Source organism: Protopterus annectens, chromosome 3.part1 (genome assembly GCF_019279795.1).
Source record: "Protopterus annectens isolate FY-2018-M chromosome 3.part1, PAN1.0, whole genome shotgun sequence".
Taxonomy (NCBI): Eukaryota; Metazoa; Chordata; order Ceratodontiformes; family Protopteridae; genus Protopterus; species Protopterus annectens.
In genome coordinates this window covers 49,422,453-49,440,455 of record NC_056732.1, presented here as the reverse complement: position 1 = coordinate 49,440,455, position 18,003 = coordinate 49,422,453, and the positions used below count along the sequence as shown (strand labels likewise).

The 18,003-nt window shown below is 44.7% G+C and overlaps 1 protein-coding gene across 4 annotated transcripts in view; it reads right to left on the bottom strand.

Moving 5' to 3' along the window:
* The window catches only part of VIRMA (vir like m6A methyltransferase associated), a 1,734,630-nt gene that overhangs the window by 369,787 nt on the left and 1,346,840 nt on the right, over window positions 1-18,003 (bottom strand). For all 4 annotated transcript variants that reach the window (XM_044066546.1, XM_044066545.1, XM_044066547.1 and 1 more), the window contains one exon: window positions 1,744-1,876. In XM_044066546.1, the coding sequence (XP_043922481.1) occupies window positions 1,744-1,876 (133 nt within the window). The remainder of the gene's footprint in view (window positions 1-1,743; window positions 1,877-18,003) is intronic.

The following is an 18,003-nucleotide window of genomic DNA, read 5'->3' as shown; positions in this document are numbered from 1 at the left end:
GAAGCCCAAGTGCTTAAACCAGAACTAATACACTTTAAGAATAACAGACACTGGGCTCTCAATCAGCAGTTCCCAACTTAGAAGGATGAAAGCTACCTGTCCTGCCACCACAGTGCATGCCACAAACCTTCCTAATGTAAAACAACTGGTCTGAAGCCCAAGTGCTTAATCCGAAAGACTTAGAATGATAGCTACACTTTAATCAAGTTACTACCAAGCAGTAATAAATACAACTGAATACTTTAGAGAATGCCTGGATTAGTGCTCAAGTTACACAAACAAAGCTAGATCCAGCAGGCCCGAATCCAGTCTATGCCACAGCAAACAAGGCGCACCAACTTCAGTAAGAAGCAGTTCAGATATGCATGCACTATAAGCCTTTAACCAGAAATTCCCAGCTCAGAACCAACTATTTTTAGATATTCTGCTGGTAGGTTATCTGCCGCAAGAGAGATGAGTTTAAGCATTTGTATACTAATTGTGCTTTTTATTGTCAGTGTCTCTTACTGATGTGTTGAGTTTATGAAGGGAGTTAGCGACATTTATGCAGCAGGAATTACATTTACATGTTGTGTTGTAGTCTACTTTGTCTCTGACAGGGTTATGAATTTTTTAGCAGGTTGTACAAGTTCATAAATTGCTGATGAAAACTGTTTTGGAATTTTACTGGAGTTTTCTTGTAGAGTAATACAGAAGTTTTGCTTAGACTTTTAGACATAATTCTTAGGTTTTGCAAGTGTGGACATTGCTGAAGACTACTCCCCCCCCCCCTTACTTTGTCTCTGTTGTGTATTAGCATTTTTTCCTGGTACAATCTACGGTGGAGGTTTTGATTCAATTGTTTTTCTATATGTTGGTACCAAGGAGTTTAACATAAAGAGAGTGTCGCTGATGTGAATTACTGTGTTACATAAAGATAGGACAGACAGGAAGTTTTAACGAACCTGTAGCATTTCTGGCTACTTTACAAATGATGTTCCTCTAAGATTTTGTGCGTTTCCACATGGGACAGATTGGGTTAGGATCACTTATGGTTTCTGTATAACTTCTACGTGGGTAATTTTGTTCAGGATTGTTAGTATCCAGTCCAAGGCACTTTCTTTTCCAGTAACTCTATATGTCCTTGTAGTTGTATGAATAAGGTGTAGTTAACCATACATACAGATTGGTGGAGGAGTGAACAGTTTTATCAGTACACTCTCAGGCTAAACGGTATTAAATTCACCTAGGACTGTTTCAAGAGATATACTTGCAGTTATCCAGGATAATATTTCCTCAGAGGCAGACCTGTCTGTACTAGCTGTACACAATGCTGATACACATATCAATATTCCTGTATCAATTTTAAGTAGAAGTACTACAATTTAAATGCTAGCGATGTTTGCTATTTGCATAGGAAGCTCTGATTATAAAGTACTTCATGGAAAAGTGCACAGAACAGAAACAAGATAGCACAACAAAACAAAGAGCTCGGTGCATTACTAAATGCCACAGTTCAACACTGAAAAGTAGATCAAAGAACCAAGTGAGCACATCTGAAAGAAAATGAAAACAGAATACTTGTTTTTACGTCTGCATTACCCTCTGTACAGTGTTTATCAAGACCACCAATGAAAATGTTTCCATGAAACTCAGAAATTCTACCCAGGTAACATACAATTATTTTACCTATGCCTGTGTACATCCCCCTACTCTGTTCATCTGCAGCCCAATCACTATACTCTAACTCTAAAATAGACTTACCAAAAAATCCGTGCTCAGGATCTGTCTTAAAAAATCCAGAAAGCAAGAGCCCAGCTCTGCAGCATCTTTGTTGGAACCGTGAACGATTCGCTTTAGTAATACATACAGGGCATTGCTGTGTCGCTTCAAGCAACTGTTTTAAGTGAAAAAAAAAATAAAGTATAAATCATGTGCTACCTGCACATTAAGAAATGAAATAAACTAAGTATGGATAAAATTATCTGGTTATTTTGTTCACATATTTCATGTAGTAACAGAAGGTTTGTTTTGGAAGCCAGTCTTCAAACACACTTTGCAGCGTTATCACCACAGACAATGTAATAATAGTGTAAATCAACAATTCAATGTGGTCAGCACTGCAGCAGTCGACATACAATGTAACAGGACTACATCACAAAGGATCCTTAACTGATGCATTTCAGTCACTTTTTCTAGATATTTAATCTTCAAATACCCCTTTGCTCACTGGAAAGATACCTCATCCCCAGAAAGAAAGTACAGTTGTGCACAGTTACCATAACAGTAGATGTTCGAGTGTATTCACTGTTGCAGTCATCACATTTGGGTTATCCTGCCAGGGGTAGCCTTCAGTTGGCCCGAATACCAGAGGCTTAGTATTTCTGCATCAGTTGCTGTTGCTCCAGGACTGACATCAGATCATTAGTGGTATAAACTTGGGCAGCCGACGCCATTACATCAGTTTTCCTTGCCCTGTCAGGAGCCCCCAGATAGGGAGCTAGGTTATGGTGGAAGAACACCACCAGTGAAACTAAATACCAAAAATTCCCTGTAAGGAGAGAGGAAGAGAGAGAGACAGAGCGAGACAAGGGGGATGGGGGGGGGGGGGGACCAGGACTACAACAGTTAATACACTCAAACATCTAAATTTATGTTAAGTGTACACAACTGCACTATGTTCTTCGGTTTCACTGTTGCAGTCATCGCATTTGGGTTGATTCCCAAAGCTGAAGAAAAGGGTGGAGGCAGTCAAGAAGACTGGGGGCTGGCTAGGATGCCCAGCAAGACTGCGGGGGGGCAAAGCCTGCCCTGGATTTGGAGAAGATAGGCAGGTGGTAATGCTTGGTGAACGTATGAACAGATGTCCATGTTGCAGCCTCCAGGATGCCCCTGGTGGGGAACCTTCTGAGAAAAGCCTGCAGAGGTGGAGGTTGCCCTGGTGGAATGTGTATTGACCCCCTTTGGGGCAGTTTCCCATGCTGTTTGTACAGTGAGCTATCCATTTGGAGATTGTTTGTTTGGATATGGCCTTGCCCTCTGCCCCTGCTGTGAAGCTGACTAGCAATTGATCAGTTTTTCTAAAAGATCTAGTCTTGTCCATATAGAATCTGAGCTGTCTGTGCACATCTAGGGAGTGCAGAATCCTTTCCCCATTGTTTTGTGGGTTAAGGAAAAAGGTGGGCAAATGAATGGATTGGCTGAGAGCCACACTGGACACCACTTTAGGCATGAAGGATGAGTTAGCCCTGAGGGAGACCCTGTCAGCATGGAAAATGATGAAGGGCTCTCCAGCCATGAGTGCTTGTAGCTCTGATACTCTTCTAGCTGAAGTGATGGCCGGAAGCAAGGCTGTCTTCCAAGAGAGGAATTTTAACTCTGCTGAAGCTGCAGGTTCGGGGGGGGGGGACTTTTCCAATACAAAGTTAAGATTCCAAGCTGGGGTAGGAGCTCTTCTGGGTGGCCTTAAGTTGTTAGCCCCTCTTAGGAACTGTTTGATGAGAGGGTGTGAGAAGAGAGGTGGCTCTGTAATGAGCAGAGATGGCAGAGGCATGAATTGTAATAGAAGAGAAGGATAGACTCCTGTGTAGTAGGTCTGCTAGGTAATCCAGGATGAGAGGTAGGGAGAGCTGTGCCGTTCCGGCTCCATTAGCCTGGATCCAGGTGGAAAACCTTTTCCACTTGTCAGTACAGGATTTTCTAGTGCTGGGGCATCTGGCCTCATGTATAACATCAAGGACTTGTTTGTTTAGGCTGGCAGCTTGAGGAGAGGTCAGGGAATAAGCCAGCTGACAGGTTGAGGGTCTGCAATTGGGGTGGCATGAATTCCCATTCTTCTGGGTCAGGAGTGTTGGGATCTGAAGTAGGTGCCATGGTGGCAAGGATGACAGGCTGCGCAGCAGTGGGTACCAGTGCTGGCATTGCCAGTCTGGGGCAATCAGGACTGCCCTCAGTTTTTCCTCCCATATTTTGAGCAGTACCCTTGGAATGAGTGGTAGAGGGGGAAATGCAAAAACTAGAGGTTTACCCATTGGAAGGACACAGCATCCACTTTCCACACCTTGCTGTGAGGTTCCCTCATGCAGAATTTGCTGAGCTGATTGGAGTGGGAGGCAAAGAGGTCCACCTTCGGGGTGCCCCATTTCTGGGTTACAAGGGTGAAGGTTCTGTGGTCTAGCTGCCACTCATGTGGGTCTAGCAGGTTTCTGCTTAAGTTGTCAGCCAGAGAGTTTAGGGAGCCTGGCAGGAATTGTGCTAGCAGGTGTAGTTGCATGGTTGAGGCTGTATGCCAAAAGGTCATGGTGAGCTTGCAGAGAGGATAAGAGTGTGTTCCTCCTTGCTTGTTGATATACCACATCACTGTGGTGTTGCCTATTTTGATCAGCAGAGGCCCCGGGGAGAGTAGGCTTCTGAAAGCTGTCAGGGCATGCTGAACAACTAGCATCTCTTTTTGGTTGATGTTCAGATGTATTTGATTTGGGCTCAAATGACCCTGAATGCACCTGCTATCCAGGGGTAAACCCCAGGCATAGTTTGATGCACCTGTGGTGAGGGTCTGGGCGGCGTGGGGTTATGAGAAGGGAAGTCCCTTGCTGTGGTTGCATGCTGCTGCCCACCAAAGAAAATCTTCCTTAGACAAGCTATCATTGGTATGATAGTTTCCAGGTCTTGAGAGTGTTGACACCAAAGGCTTTTTAGGTACCAATGCAGTTTCCTCATATGCAGTCTGGCATATGGAGCGAGTAGAATGCAGGAGGCCATGAACCCTAGAGCTTGCAGGATTTTCCTTGCAGATAACTGTGATCTGGTGGGTAGTTGAGAGAAGTAGCTTGTCAGGTAGGCTTGTTTTTCTGGAGTAAGGAATGCCATCTGGGATGCTGTGCCCAGGCTTGATACCAGGAATACAATTTTTTGTGGGGGGACTAGTTTTGATTTCATTTTGTTGAAAGTATACCCCAGGGAGGTCAGTAGGTCCTTTACAAAGGTCAGGTGCTGTAACAGATTTTTCTGTCTTCCTGAATCAGGCAATAGTCTAAGTATGGGCAAATTTGAATATTTCTTTGTCTGCAAAAAGCAATAGCTGGAGCCAGGGATTTTGTGAAAACTCTGGGAGCAGTGTATAAGCCAAAGGGAAGTGCAGAGAACTGAAAGTGCATAGATCCTTTCCTGAAATGTAGACATTTCCTGCAAGATTCCCTGATGTGTAGGTAAGGTGTCTTTTAGGTCTAGGGTGGCAACCCAAGCATCCTTGGAAAGCATTTTAAGAAGCTGCTGGAGGGTGAACATTTTGAATTCTGGTATCACCAGAAAGGTGTTTAGAATGGATAGATTGGGCACCAACTGCCCTCTTTTCTGGATACCAGGAAGAGTCTGGAAAAGAAACCTTGGCCTATTTGTTCTGCAGGAACATGCTGCATTACCCTCATGGACAGCAGGGAAAGGACTTGCTTTCTGGCCTCTGCTCATTGCTTTGGAGGAAGATCTGGGAACCCTTTTGGGGATGGGAGAGTGTGGAAATAAAAATTGTATCCTTTGGACACTATGTTGAGGACCCATCAGTCGCTGGTAATGAGAGACCCAGTTGCTTGCATGGAATGAGAGTTTTCCTCCTAGGGGCACAAGCAGGTGGGCAGAGGTAAGGGGTGGAGGTGTAAAGTCATTGTAAGTTCTTACCCATAAGGGGGTTGCTTAGCACTCCCTGTTTTTGAAGAGGAGGAACTCCATTGCTTAGATCTCTGCATTCCCTGGGGATGCTGTCTGGGGCATCTGCTTCCCCTGGGTCTGGGTTGAGCTAGCCTGGAAGGGAGCAGGAAAGGACCAGTTTTGGAGGGGCAATGCCTACTGAACCTGGGAGGCTGACCTGTAAGAAGTATTTAACTGTCTGCATAGATTTAGCTTTTCCTTCCATCTTTTTTAAAACCTTTACTGCCTTAGTGCCAAATAAATTGTCTTTGTTCAAAGGTGCGTCCAATAATTTGGATTTGACATGGCCTGGCAAGGTCTGTTCCTTAAGCCAAGCATACCTTCTAAGGACAGAACCAGCGGCTGCTGCCCTGCAAGATGTTTCTAGGGCGTCAAAGCCATATTGCAAGGCGTGCTTATAGTAACTTGACTTGCAGAATGCATTAGCTCTTGTAATTCTTTATTTTCTGCACAAACAGGAAAGGAAGATATTTTTTGTTTCAGGAGTTCCATGGTATGCTGCTGATACTTCAGCATGTGGAACGGACAATTTAATGCCCTAATAGCAAGAGTAGCAGAAGTGTATACCTTTTTACCCAATCTGTCTAAAGCTCTGGAATCCCTGTCTGAGGGGGTGGGATTCTTATCTGAGGTCGCTTTAATTCCTTTAGGTCCTTGAGAGATGACCTCTGCGTCAGCAGCAGGATGTTTGAAAAGTAATTTATGAGAGTCAGGGACTCTGTAGTACCTGTCAGGTTTCCTGGTAGGAGGAGGAAGGGTGTCAGAAGTCAAACTGGATTCCATAAAAACATCATCCACAACATCCAGGACAGGAGGAATGGCCAAAGGTACGTGCTGTGGTAAATCTAAGAATTCCCTGAGTCTCTTTTTTGATTCAGGATAGTCTTAACATTCCCACTGGAAATGCTCCCTTAAAGTATGAAGGTTTCCCCAAAAGAAAAATCCTCGGGTGGAGAGGCAGAAGGAATGGATTCCTCTGCATCAGAATCATCATAAGCAAGGAGGGGTTGCATGTCTTTATATTCAGAAGCATCAGAGTCATTGGATTCCTGTTCAGATAAAACTACTGGAGACCAGTCTCTTTTTCTTTTAGAAGGGGTAGCTTGGCTTCCCCTAATAAGCATAATAAGGTCTTCTGCTATTTTAAGCATTTGAGAGTGAGGCAAGGAAGCAGGTGCCTGAGCTTGGGTCATCAGTTTTTTGGGTGTAGTTCATACCCTGGGCCTTAGAAACTTGATAGTTTTAGAAAGAACTGAAGACGTGAAAGAAGTCGTTGGTCTGTGTCGAGTATCGGTAGTGCAAAGTACTTCCTCAGAAGCTGGTGCCTGCTCAGCGACTCTTGACTCTTCCAAGACAGAGACATCCGCAGGATCCTGAGTCGAAGAAGAGTCATCCGCAGGATCCTAAGTCGAAGAAAAGTCTTGCGGCATACCAGACACTGAAAGGGTCTTGGTAGCGGCCTGCGAATCCACAGAAGTGGGCATCAGGGGCTGCGAAAGTGCTTCACTAAGGACCAGAGAACTGACTACTAGCTTAGCGGAAGCATAGTCAGCAGTTTTGGACCTGTGCGGTCTGTCTCTGTCTTTATCCTTACATTTTTTTTTCAGAAGATCGGTAGTCGGATGGCTTACCGAAGCCATATCAGAATTTGAGGACTGAGAGTGAAAATAATCTAGCTACAATAAGGGCCTGACAATGTATAGCTCTGGCTTTGAACAAAACACAAAAGTGACAGTGAGGGACATCGTGGTCTGGGCCTAAACAGATGACGCAGTAAGAATGGAAGTCTCTGTGGGGTATTTGCTTTCCACAGGCAAGACAATTGTTAACTTTTCCTGACATCGGTTAGAGCAAGAAAAAAGGATCCCCAATGGGGGTACTTAGCTTTAGAAGACTTCAACTTCAATTCGGAAATGAAAACTCGGGTAGCGGCTGACCAGCACTCATGCAAACTTGCTTCTGCTTCAGGCTCCTCGGCAAGAAAGACTGATGTAATGGCATTGGCTGCCTGATTTTATACCACTGATGACTTAACGTCAGTCCTGGAGTGACAGCAACCGACACAGAAATAATAAGCCTCTGGTATTCGGGCTGACTGAGGGCTATCCCTGGCAGGATAACCCAAATGTGATGACTTCAACAGTGAAACACGAAGAACATCTTTCACAGAGCACCAAACTTGTGAAAATAACTTGCTAAAAGTCATGTTCAGATAATCTCAGACAAAATTTTTTGCAAGGGGGCAAGCCCCTATATCCCCCCCATACATCTATATTTTAACTCCATGGCCAGACAACATTTGGATAAAGGGTACACTCAGTATTAAAAGTAGCTTTCAGGGGAATTTACTTCATTAACACTTGCTGAAAGAGCATTTAAACAACTGACAGGCTCTCCTTCAGCTATACACTCACCTTTAACACAGAACAACTCAGTTTCTATGTACAGTTGAGCATTGATATGGCCAGGTGGAACTAAGCAGCTGATGCCTTTATCTGTAAGCCACAGCAGTTTCAATTTTTAGTCTAAAGGGAGGCAGCATCAATGATGCAAAACAATACAACATGTTGGCAGTTTCATTTTCATTTTTTGGTCTTGGAAAAGGCAGCACCTGGCCTCCACATAGTGACAATCTTGATGGCTATCTGTGTCTAGCTGTAGAATATTTCTCATGCACTTAATTTTTCTTAGAAATGTAGATGTTCATGTAAAATGTCTAACTTTACCATGATGTGCCTAATAAAGGAAAACAAGTTGATCTGCTCCTATCAGCTCTGTGGAAGTGAAGCCCGGACCATGTCTCAATGACCTTGGTAGAGGCACTGTCCAGGAAGTTGAATGAGCTGTCTGGGGAAAGATAGGCATAACCAGCTGAGACTGGTCCTTTTCTTTACGAGGGGAGGAAGACAGTAATATCCCATCAAAGAAACACCATCTGTGGAAAGGCTCAGTACTCCACTCTAATTTACAGGAACTTCAGAGCATGAACCTGGCCAAGGGCCACTCACTTTTCAGTCAAGCGGCATTAATATAAGGAAATGTGCACATGCTGATTGCAGAGGTCATTACACCAGCCAGCTTTTTTTTGTTGTTGTTACGGTCTTAATTCTGACTTCTAGTGGCTGACATGAGGGTTTGCTATGTCCTCCCCTATGGTTAAGCACATTTAAAGCTAACACACAGGCACAACTTGGCAATTTATTTTCGAAATGCAACTTTACTGGACATAACTTATTCACATTACTACAAGCTGAAAAAAAGATAAATAACTCAGTACAAAGACTGTCAGTAAGTCTATTACAAGAATTAAACAGCAATAAAGTTCAAATAAACATCATAATGTTCAAGGTTGGGATCAATACTACTGGATAAATTCACCAGAGAGAGATGCAGTCAAGATAAGGTTCATAGGTAAGTACTAGGCTAGCTGCACTTGTGGGCCATTTTAAGCCTATTCTATTTCCTTTTTAAAGGTGAGAATCAAACCCTGTACCTTGTGTCTGTGAGGTAAATACCTTAACCATTACACCATCCCAAACCAGATCCCTTCTCTACAGCTGTATTTAACTTCTACAAAAATACATGTTTTGGGGGGAAAGCAACACCCGAGGTAGCAAGGCAAATGAGAAAACTGCCAGCCAAGCCCAGACTGAAACAGAGGTCTGCCTGGGGTGCTACTAGCTGAAATAGTACTCTTTAGTAACTGGGAAGGAAACAAAGTAATGCAAAACTTGAAAAGCCACTCCCAGGAAGTCATCATTCGTTGGGGGGGGGGGGGGGCAGTGCAAAATGGACTTGGACAAATTCAAGCACTAAACTAAGTAATGAGAGGAGTGTATTCCAAAACACCTTATTTATCTAGAGAAAGAAAGTACAGTTTTGTACCTACCATAAATGTAGATGTCCGATAGGCATGCATCTGCAGTCCTTTCAAATGGGTTGTCCTGTCGTCAGGCAGCCCTTCGGTCGGCCGGATTCCAAAGTCTGGGTCTGGCCTCGGCTGGTGTCGCACTTCACCCGACGTCATAGCTGCAGTTCTTCGGGTATAAAGGCATCAGCCGACGCCATTTTCCTCAGTGTTTCTTGCCCCAGATGCCAGGTGCCCTCTAGGAATGCTAAATTTGGATAATGCAAATGGTTCCAAATAGTAGAGAGCAAACAAAAAAATAAGCATGTATGTACATATATACAAACAAATACACCATAATAGATTCCCCCAGCTAGCTACAAGATGGGCAAATACCCTAGGAGTACCACAGAGGGGAAGGAGGGTGGGTAATCCTGACTGCAGATGCATGCCTATCGGACATCTACATTTATGGTAGGTACAAAACTGTACTATGTCCTTCAAGGATGCATCTGCAGTCCTTACAAATGGGTAGAATACCATAGCCAAACTGGGGGAGGAGGAGAAATAAGATTATGGTGTAGTTAAGATCCCGTGCAAAACAGCAGTGGCAAAACCTGCTCGGGATCTGGAGTATAAAGGTAAATTATAATGCTTGGCAAATGTATGCACGGAGCTCCAAGTAGCAGCCTCTAAAATGTCTTTGGTAGCCACTCCTCGTAGAAAAGCTGTGGTAGTGGCTGTTGCCCTTGTAGAGTGAGGTCTGATGTTTTCTGGAGTTTTCTTCCCATGGTAGGAGTAACAAAATCTAATGCAATTTCCTATCCACTTAGAGATTGTCTGTTTTGAAATTGCTTTTCCTTCCATTCCTGTTGCATATGCTACCAGTAGCTGGTCAGTTTTTCTATTGCCCTTGGTCCTGTCCAGGTAGTAGCGTAGTTGTCTATGTACATCCAAGGTATGCAACAGTCTTTCCCCCTGTTCTGTGGGTTGGGGAAGAATGTAGGTAGATGGATAGCTTGATTTAAAGATACCCTGGAGACCACCTTTGGCATAAAAGTAGGATTTGTTCTCATGGACACTCTATCTTGATGGAAGATCAGGAAGGGCTGTACTGCCATTAATGCCTGTAGCTCAGATACCCTTCTTGCTGAAGTGATTGCAAGCAGGAAAGCAGTTTTCCATGATAAGTATTGTAAGTCTGCTGTTGCTGCTGGTTCGAAAGGAGGAGTGTCAACTTTTCTAGCACAAAGTTCAAGTCCCATGCTGGCAATGGTGGTTTCCTAGGTGGTTTTACATTTTTAATTCCTCTCAGAAACTGCCTGAGCAGAGGATGTGAGAAGACTGGAGGATCCAAGTTGTATTCTGCTGAAATAGCTGATGCATGAATCTTAATGGAAGAATAGGACAGGCCGTTGTGGAAGAGCTCTGCCAAGTATTCCAGGATGTTGGCTATGTTTGCCAGTGACACATTTTCTCCCTTTGCAGTACTCCAAATGTGATATCTTTTCCATTTTGCTGAATAATTTTTTCTTGTTGAGGGTCTGCGAGCCTCCAAGATAAATTTGGGTTATTTGGTCTTATGCAATGTTCCAGGCAGACAGCTGCAGTGTTTTCAGGTTTGGATGCAGGGTGTTGTAGTTGTTCTGTGTTAACAGTAAGGGAACTAGAGGTAGAGTCCATATTTGTTCCCGAGACATGCTCCTCAGTAATGGGTACCAATGTTGCCTTGGCCAGTCTGGAGCTATCAGGATGATCCTTGGATGGTCCTCTTTGATTTTCAATAGCACCTTGTGCATCAAAGGAAGTGGTGGGAATGCATATGCTGTCAGGTTTTTCCAACTGAAAGATAGGGAGTCCACTTTCCAAGCAAGTGGGTGGTACGTCCTTGTGCAGAATTTCTTCAGTTGGTGATTGCGTGGGGATGCAAATAAGTCTATTTCTGGTAGTCCCCACTTTCTTGTAATGGTTTTGAAGATGTCCGGATGCAGCATCCATTCGTGGGCATCCGTGGTAGTTCTGCTTAGTATGTCTGCTAGAATGTTTTCTTTTCCTGGCACAAAAATTGCTTGTAACTGAATGTTGAAGCTCAGGGCCACATTCCAGAGGTCCATTGCCATCCGGCATAGAGGGTATGAATGTGTGCCTCCCTGTTTGTTGATGTACCACATAACTGTGGTATTGTCTGTCCTTATCAACAGTTGACCTTGTCGGAGAAATGGTCTGAATGTCTGAATTGCCAGTTTTACTGCCAGCATTTCCTTTTGATTTATGTGTAGGTGCAGCTGGTCTTGAGTCCATAAGCCTTGTATGCACTTGTCCAGCATGTGCGCCCCCCAACCGAGGTCTGAGGCGTCCGTTGTGATGGTCTGGCTTGGTTGAGTGCTGTGGAAGGGCAGTCCTTTGTTTGATTGACAGGCCTGAGCCCACCATTGGAATTCTTGTTTCAGGCATGGGAGTATTGGAATTTGGGTTTCTAGGCTGTGCTTGTGCTGAGACCATAAATTCCTTAGGTACCATTGTAACTTTCTCATATGCAGTCTGGCATGTAGAACCAATATTATGCAGGATGCCATGAAACACAAGGCTTGCAGGACTTTTCTTGCTGTTAGCTGGTTCTGGTTTGTTAATGCCAAGAAGTAGAGAGGGAGTTGCTCCTGTTTTTCTACTGTTAGGAATGCCATTTGTTTTGATGTGTCCAGCTCTGCACCCAAAAAGGTTATCCTTTGGGATGGTATCAGCCTTGACTTTTTTATATTGACTGTGTATCCCAGGGCTTGCAGTAGATAAATGACCCTTTTCAAGTCTTCTGTTAGCTTGTTTTTGTTGTCCGCTTGTAACAGGCAGTCATCCAGGTAAGGGTAGATTTGGATTCCCTGAAGCCTGCAATGAGCAATTACTGATGCCAGGCATTTCGTGAACACTCTGGGTGCAGTAGATAAGCCAAAGGGCAATGCTGAGAATTGATAATGCTCTGATCCTGCAAGAAATCTGAGGTATCTTCTGCAATTTGGTCGTATGGGGACGTGCAGGTATGCCTCCTTGAGATCTAGAGTTACCAGCCAAGACTCCTTGCCCAACATGGGAAGAAGCTGCTGTAGGGTCAGCATTTTGAATTTTGGAACAATGAGGAATGTGTTTAAAGCGGACAGGTCGAGAATAGGTCTCCATTTGTTTTCTTTTCTTGGTACCAGGAAGAGCCTGGAGTAAAATCCCTGTCCTTGCTCCATAGATGGCACCTTTTCTACAGCTCTCATCCTTAGTAAGTGAGTTATTTGTTTTAGAGCTTCTGCCTTTTGATTTGGAGGTAGGTTTGGCATTCCTCTCTTCCTTGGTAGAGTATGGAAGTGAAACCTGTAACCTTGGTCTATTGTCTGCAAAATCCACTTGTCTCCTGTGATGTAATGCCAGTTTACTGAAAATAAGGCTAGCTTCCCGCCTAAGGTTGCTTTTAGTTGTTCCCTGGTAGGCGGTGCCAGAGCCAAGTCACTGTGATTGTCCTGTAGTAGTGGTGGTGGCTGTATCTGTGGCTGTACCTCGCTGGTTGTTTGCCTGCCACTGGCGTCCCCTGTAGGCACCTCTGGATTGACCTCTGCCTCTTGAGCGCCTATTCCTGCCTCTCTGAGCTCTGGAGGTGTCTGGAAAGGACCAATTCTTGGAGGGCCAATTCCTGCTAAACCTTGGAGGTTGGACCTGTAAGAAATCTTTCACTGTCTGGACAGATTTTGCCTTCTCTTCCATCTTCTTCAGCACCTGTTGTGCAGGAGAGCCAAACAAATTGATCTTGTCCATGGGAGCATCTAGTAGCTTTGATTTGACATGGTCTGGTAAGGCCTGCTCTTTTAACCATGCATGTCTTCTGATCCCTGTGCCAGTCATGGCTGATCTAAAGGAAGCCTCCAGTGCATCATAGCCGCATTTTAAGGAATGAGTACTGACCTGCTGAATGTTATGTACCATTTCCTGAACAGATTTTTTGTCTAATGGTTCATCCGAGGACAGCTTTTTAGTTAACTGGTCTAACATAAATTCTTGATACTGGATCATGTGGAATTGACAGTTCAAGGCCCTAGCTGAAAGAGTAGTAGAAGTGTAAACTTTTTTACCCCATCTCTCTAAGGACCTGGATTCCCTTTCAGAGGGGAGGGTTTTTTTGGCAGAGGTAGCTGCTACAGCCTTAGGTCCCTGGGAGATAGTTTCGGGATCTGCAAAAGGAGCCTTATACAAATGATAATGTGTGTCCGGGACCCTGTAGTACCTATCGGGCTTAGCAGGGGCAGGAGGTAGTGAATCAGGAGCAGTACAAGCATCATTAAATGCATCATCCACAACAGAGAGAACTGGAGGGATGGCTAAAGGCCTATGCTGTGGTAAATGCAGAAAGGTTCTAAGCCTTTTCTAGAGTCTGAAAAATCCTGGCCCTGCCACTGAAATTGTTCCCTCATAGCATGCAAGGTTTCCCCAAAGGAAAATTCCTCAGGCGGAGAGGCAGAAGGAATGGACTCTTCAGCATCAGAGTCTTCATAAGGGGAGAAAGGGCCCTCTGGAGGGTTTGTATTATCTGAATCATCGGAGGAGTCATCTGTAGAAACTGGCTCAGGGGGCTCTGCTCTAGGCCTCTTCTCTGGAGGTGGGTGAGAGGCCCTGTCTGGGTGAGGTTGGGATCCGCGGATCAAAGAAATGAGATCCTCTGCTAGACTAAGCATTTGTGAACTAGAGCTAGGCCTGTGAGAGGGGGTCTTAGCAGGCACAGATTTAGTAGATTTAGCTGCTTTAGCCCTGGCAAAGGCCTTAATCGATATGGTTGCAGGTGGCCTAGCAGCTCCACGTGCAGGGGTTGAAATATCCAAGGGGATAGTATCAGATAATTCCTGGGAACCTGCAAGAGCAGGTGGGATTTCAGAAGCCGATTCTACCAGGTTGGATGAGGCCTCGGTAGGAGGTAAGTTTTCGGCTGAAGGAAGAACCGCGAGCTCGGTTTCAGCCGAAACCGAGACACTCGCGGTTGGCTTAACCGTGGTTTCGGCCAAAACTGCGGACCGCGAGTGTCGGTCCTTTTCCTTGCGCTTTTTAGATATTTGCGTAGTCGGAGGATCCGACGGCATAATGTAAGCAAAATCGGAGCCGAAAAACTCCTCAGCAAATTCCGACCGACGTCTAAGTGTCTGTCGGTTAAAAGAAGCACAGGCTAGACAAGCTGCTACGTCGTGGTCTGGGCCTAAACAAGGTAAGCAGTAAGAGTGGAAATCTTTATGAGGTATTTGTTTCCCACAAGTTAAACAGTTATTCACTTTTTCTGACATCGGCTGAGGCAAGAAAGAGTCCCTAACGGGGTACTTAGCTTTTTAGAAGTCTTCGGTAGTAGTAGAAGTATTCGATAGTAATCTCTGGTTCTGACCGACCGGCACTTGCGAACAGCTTCTGCTTCGGGTGCCACGCGGCAAGAAAGACTGGGGAAAATGGCATCGGCTGATGCCTTTATACCCGAAGAACTGCAGCTATGACGTCGGGTGAAGTGCGACACCAGCCGAGGCCAGACCCAGACTTTGGAATCCGGCCGACCGAAGGGCTGCCTGACGACAGGACAACCCATTTGTAAGGACTGCAGATGCATCCTTGAAGGACATCAGGGAAGTAAGTTGTCCAGAATCTGCAGAAAGTGCAAGACTGAGAAGTTAGGAGCATCCAAGTGCCAGCAAAGACACACATCAGGAGCCCGCAAGTAATGCAAGGCAAAACTGTTCTATCCACTGAAAAAAATCTGAACCACTGCACGTCCCCTTTCCCCATGGTGGTGTTACCTCAGAGCTGCTATAGAAAAGTAGCAGGGATGCAGGGGAACCATCTGACTTGAAAGTGAGACTGGTAAGACTATCATAAATTAACCCAAAAGAATGGGGGGGGGGGGAATCATTGCAGGCCCCCACAAAGGATAGGGATCTGCAGAAAGACAACCAGAACTGGAAATCTGAAGGAATCTTTGATGCCTTAGCTAAACTATTATGCAAATAAGAAGTACACAGCTGGAAGCATGTCAGCAATACCAAAGCCTAAGCCAGGCTGGAGAGAGGGAGAACATGAGACCAAATCCATACACACAAGCAAACTTCCATAACTTCAGGATAAAGACAGCAGCAAGACACACAGGAACATGATGTCCATCAAGACATATGAACACAATCTATAAGGTAAAACAGTAAATAGGACCTCTCCTATCTTACGTGAGATACAGGGAAATAAAACCACGCATTTGAATTCCACAAAGGAGCTAAGAGTGCCATAACTAATCTGGTGCTTCCAATGTAGTGACTCTGTCAGCCGTGCCAAGAGTCAGCACTCTTAGCTTAGGCATAGAACTGCACAATGACAACCCAACTAACCCGACACTCCAACAAGGAATCCGGACAGTTCTGAGGCTCGGAAAGTATAAGCTACACCTATAGAGGATCACAGGAGATTACTAGGTACTGTCCCAGAAGTCATTTCAAGCCTAGCCCTTTCATCCCAACATAATACCATAGAAATGTTACTTAATACCCAAGATTGCACTTAGTAATAACTGCTCATGTCCAGGAGGGTTGTGGGCACTATTCCCGAAAAGAATTTACGGTGCCCCGTCCACTCGTCCAGGTTCTCTTTGAACAGTGTTATAGAGGTGGTCTGTTTCACATGAATAGGTAGCCTATTCCAAAGACGTTGCAGTCGCTGGGAAATAGATTTGTTCCTCCAGCATGTCCTTTTTAAGCTGCAGGCCATATTTAGGCCCAGGAACAGGTAGCCCTAGTCCCATTTGACTTACAGATATGCAGCAAGTTCATTAGGCTGGGGTCTGAGACTGCTCTGTAAGCCAGGCATAAGTCTCCCCTAAGAAGTCTATATGATACAGAGTAAAGTGACAGGGACATTACTCTGTCTGTGTAAGGCACATACTGGAGTCCCTTGATCATCTTTGTTAGAAACCTCTGAGGTCTCTCCAATTTCTGCAGGTGCTTTGTACGGCACAAGCCAAACGGAGCATTATACTCAATTACGTGCTGGATTAGTGCCGAGTATAAAGGGGATATAACCTCTCTTGCTCTCAAGTAGATGCCTTTACTAATCAAGTGCGCTATGTAGAAAGCCTTCCTTGCTACAGTAGACACATGGTGATCAAAGTTAAGGTCTTGGTCAACTTGTGAATCCAAGTCCATTACCACTTCATGGGTACTTAGGGTATTGTTGTTGATTTGATAGTGTGAAGGGGCATTGTTTGTGTTGAAGGGAATGATGATGCATTTCTTTGCATTCAGTTTGAGACTGTGACTAAGACACCAGTCACTGGTCTGTGTAAAACCCTCCTGGAGTATACTGACATCATTTGGGGATTCAATAATTGCACCCATTTTGCAGTCATCTGCAAATGTGGTCAGCCACAAGCCCTTAGTTTTTACCTGAACTTCTAAGAAGTATATACCAAACAACCAATTAATGTATAAACCAAACAACCAATTAAATGACAGCAATATGCTGTCATTTGATTGGAGTGTTAGTTTTACCTGTAAGGAAAGTTGATTCAAAATCTGTAAGATCTTGTGAATGTATGTACTTGGAGCTTTTCTCACTGGGCCTCAGCTGAAAAATGGACCCGTGTCCAGTCGGACTTTCCCGGTTTTCAAATGTAAAACAAAAATAAAAATAAAACAAATAAAAGTAGGAGCGCAGTAGTGACCCCTGTGGCACCCCGCTGGTAACTGGTCTGCTGGCTGATGTGGAGTTGCCCAGTTTGTGAGCCAGTTAGCAATGCATCTTCCAATGAAGGTGTTTACACTCAGTTTGCTAAGCTTATCGGTAATGCCCGAGTGTGGGATTGTGTTGAAACTTTACAGGTAGGATCTGTCTTTGATGAAGCCGAATTGTGTTCTATGGCTTACCAGATGAGGCTGGTCAGGTATATGAGTCTAATTCCCTGGATCTGTTGCTAGCCCACCTCTGTGGGGAATAACTATTGCTGCTGTTCTGTGGTTAGACTATGACTGAAAAGGGTACTTAATGGTGATGCCAGTTCATATTTTAGCCTTTTTAGAAGACAGCCTGGGATGCTGTCTGATCTCATAAAGGCTGTGTTTTTTGCCTTGGACAAGGCTTTGATGACCTGTTCTTCAGATATGTAGGGTGGGTGAGGTTTCGGGCAAGGTTTGTGACAGATTTGGAGAGGATTGAGGGTGACATTTTCACCACACCCATCCGCTAGCAGGTTTGCTATCTCTGTGGGGTCAGTTTGTGTGATACCGTTGGTCATAGTTCTGCACATGCTTGGGTCCTAACTTTTAGGCTACATATGTAGCTGTAAAAGGTCTTATGGTTATCCTTGGCTGTGCTAGCTAAGTTTTTTCAGAGAGGCCCTTAGAGGATTTGACAAGTTGTCTTATTTGCCTGTTGAGGCTAAGCAGGGTGCTTTTTCACAGTTGAGATCTCGCCCTTGTTCATAGGTAGGT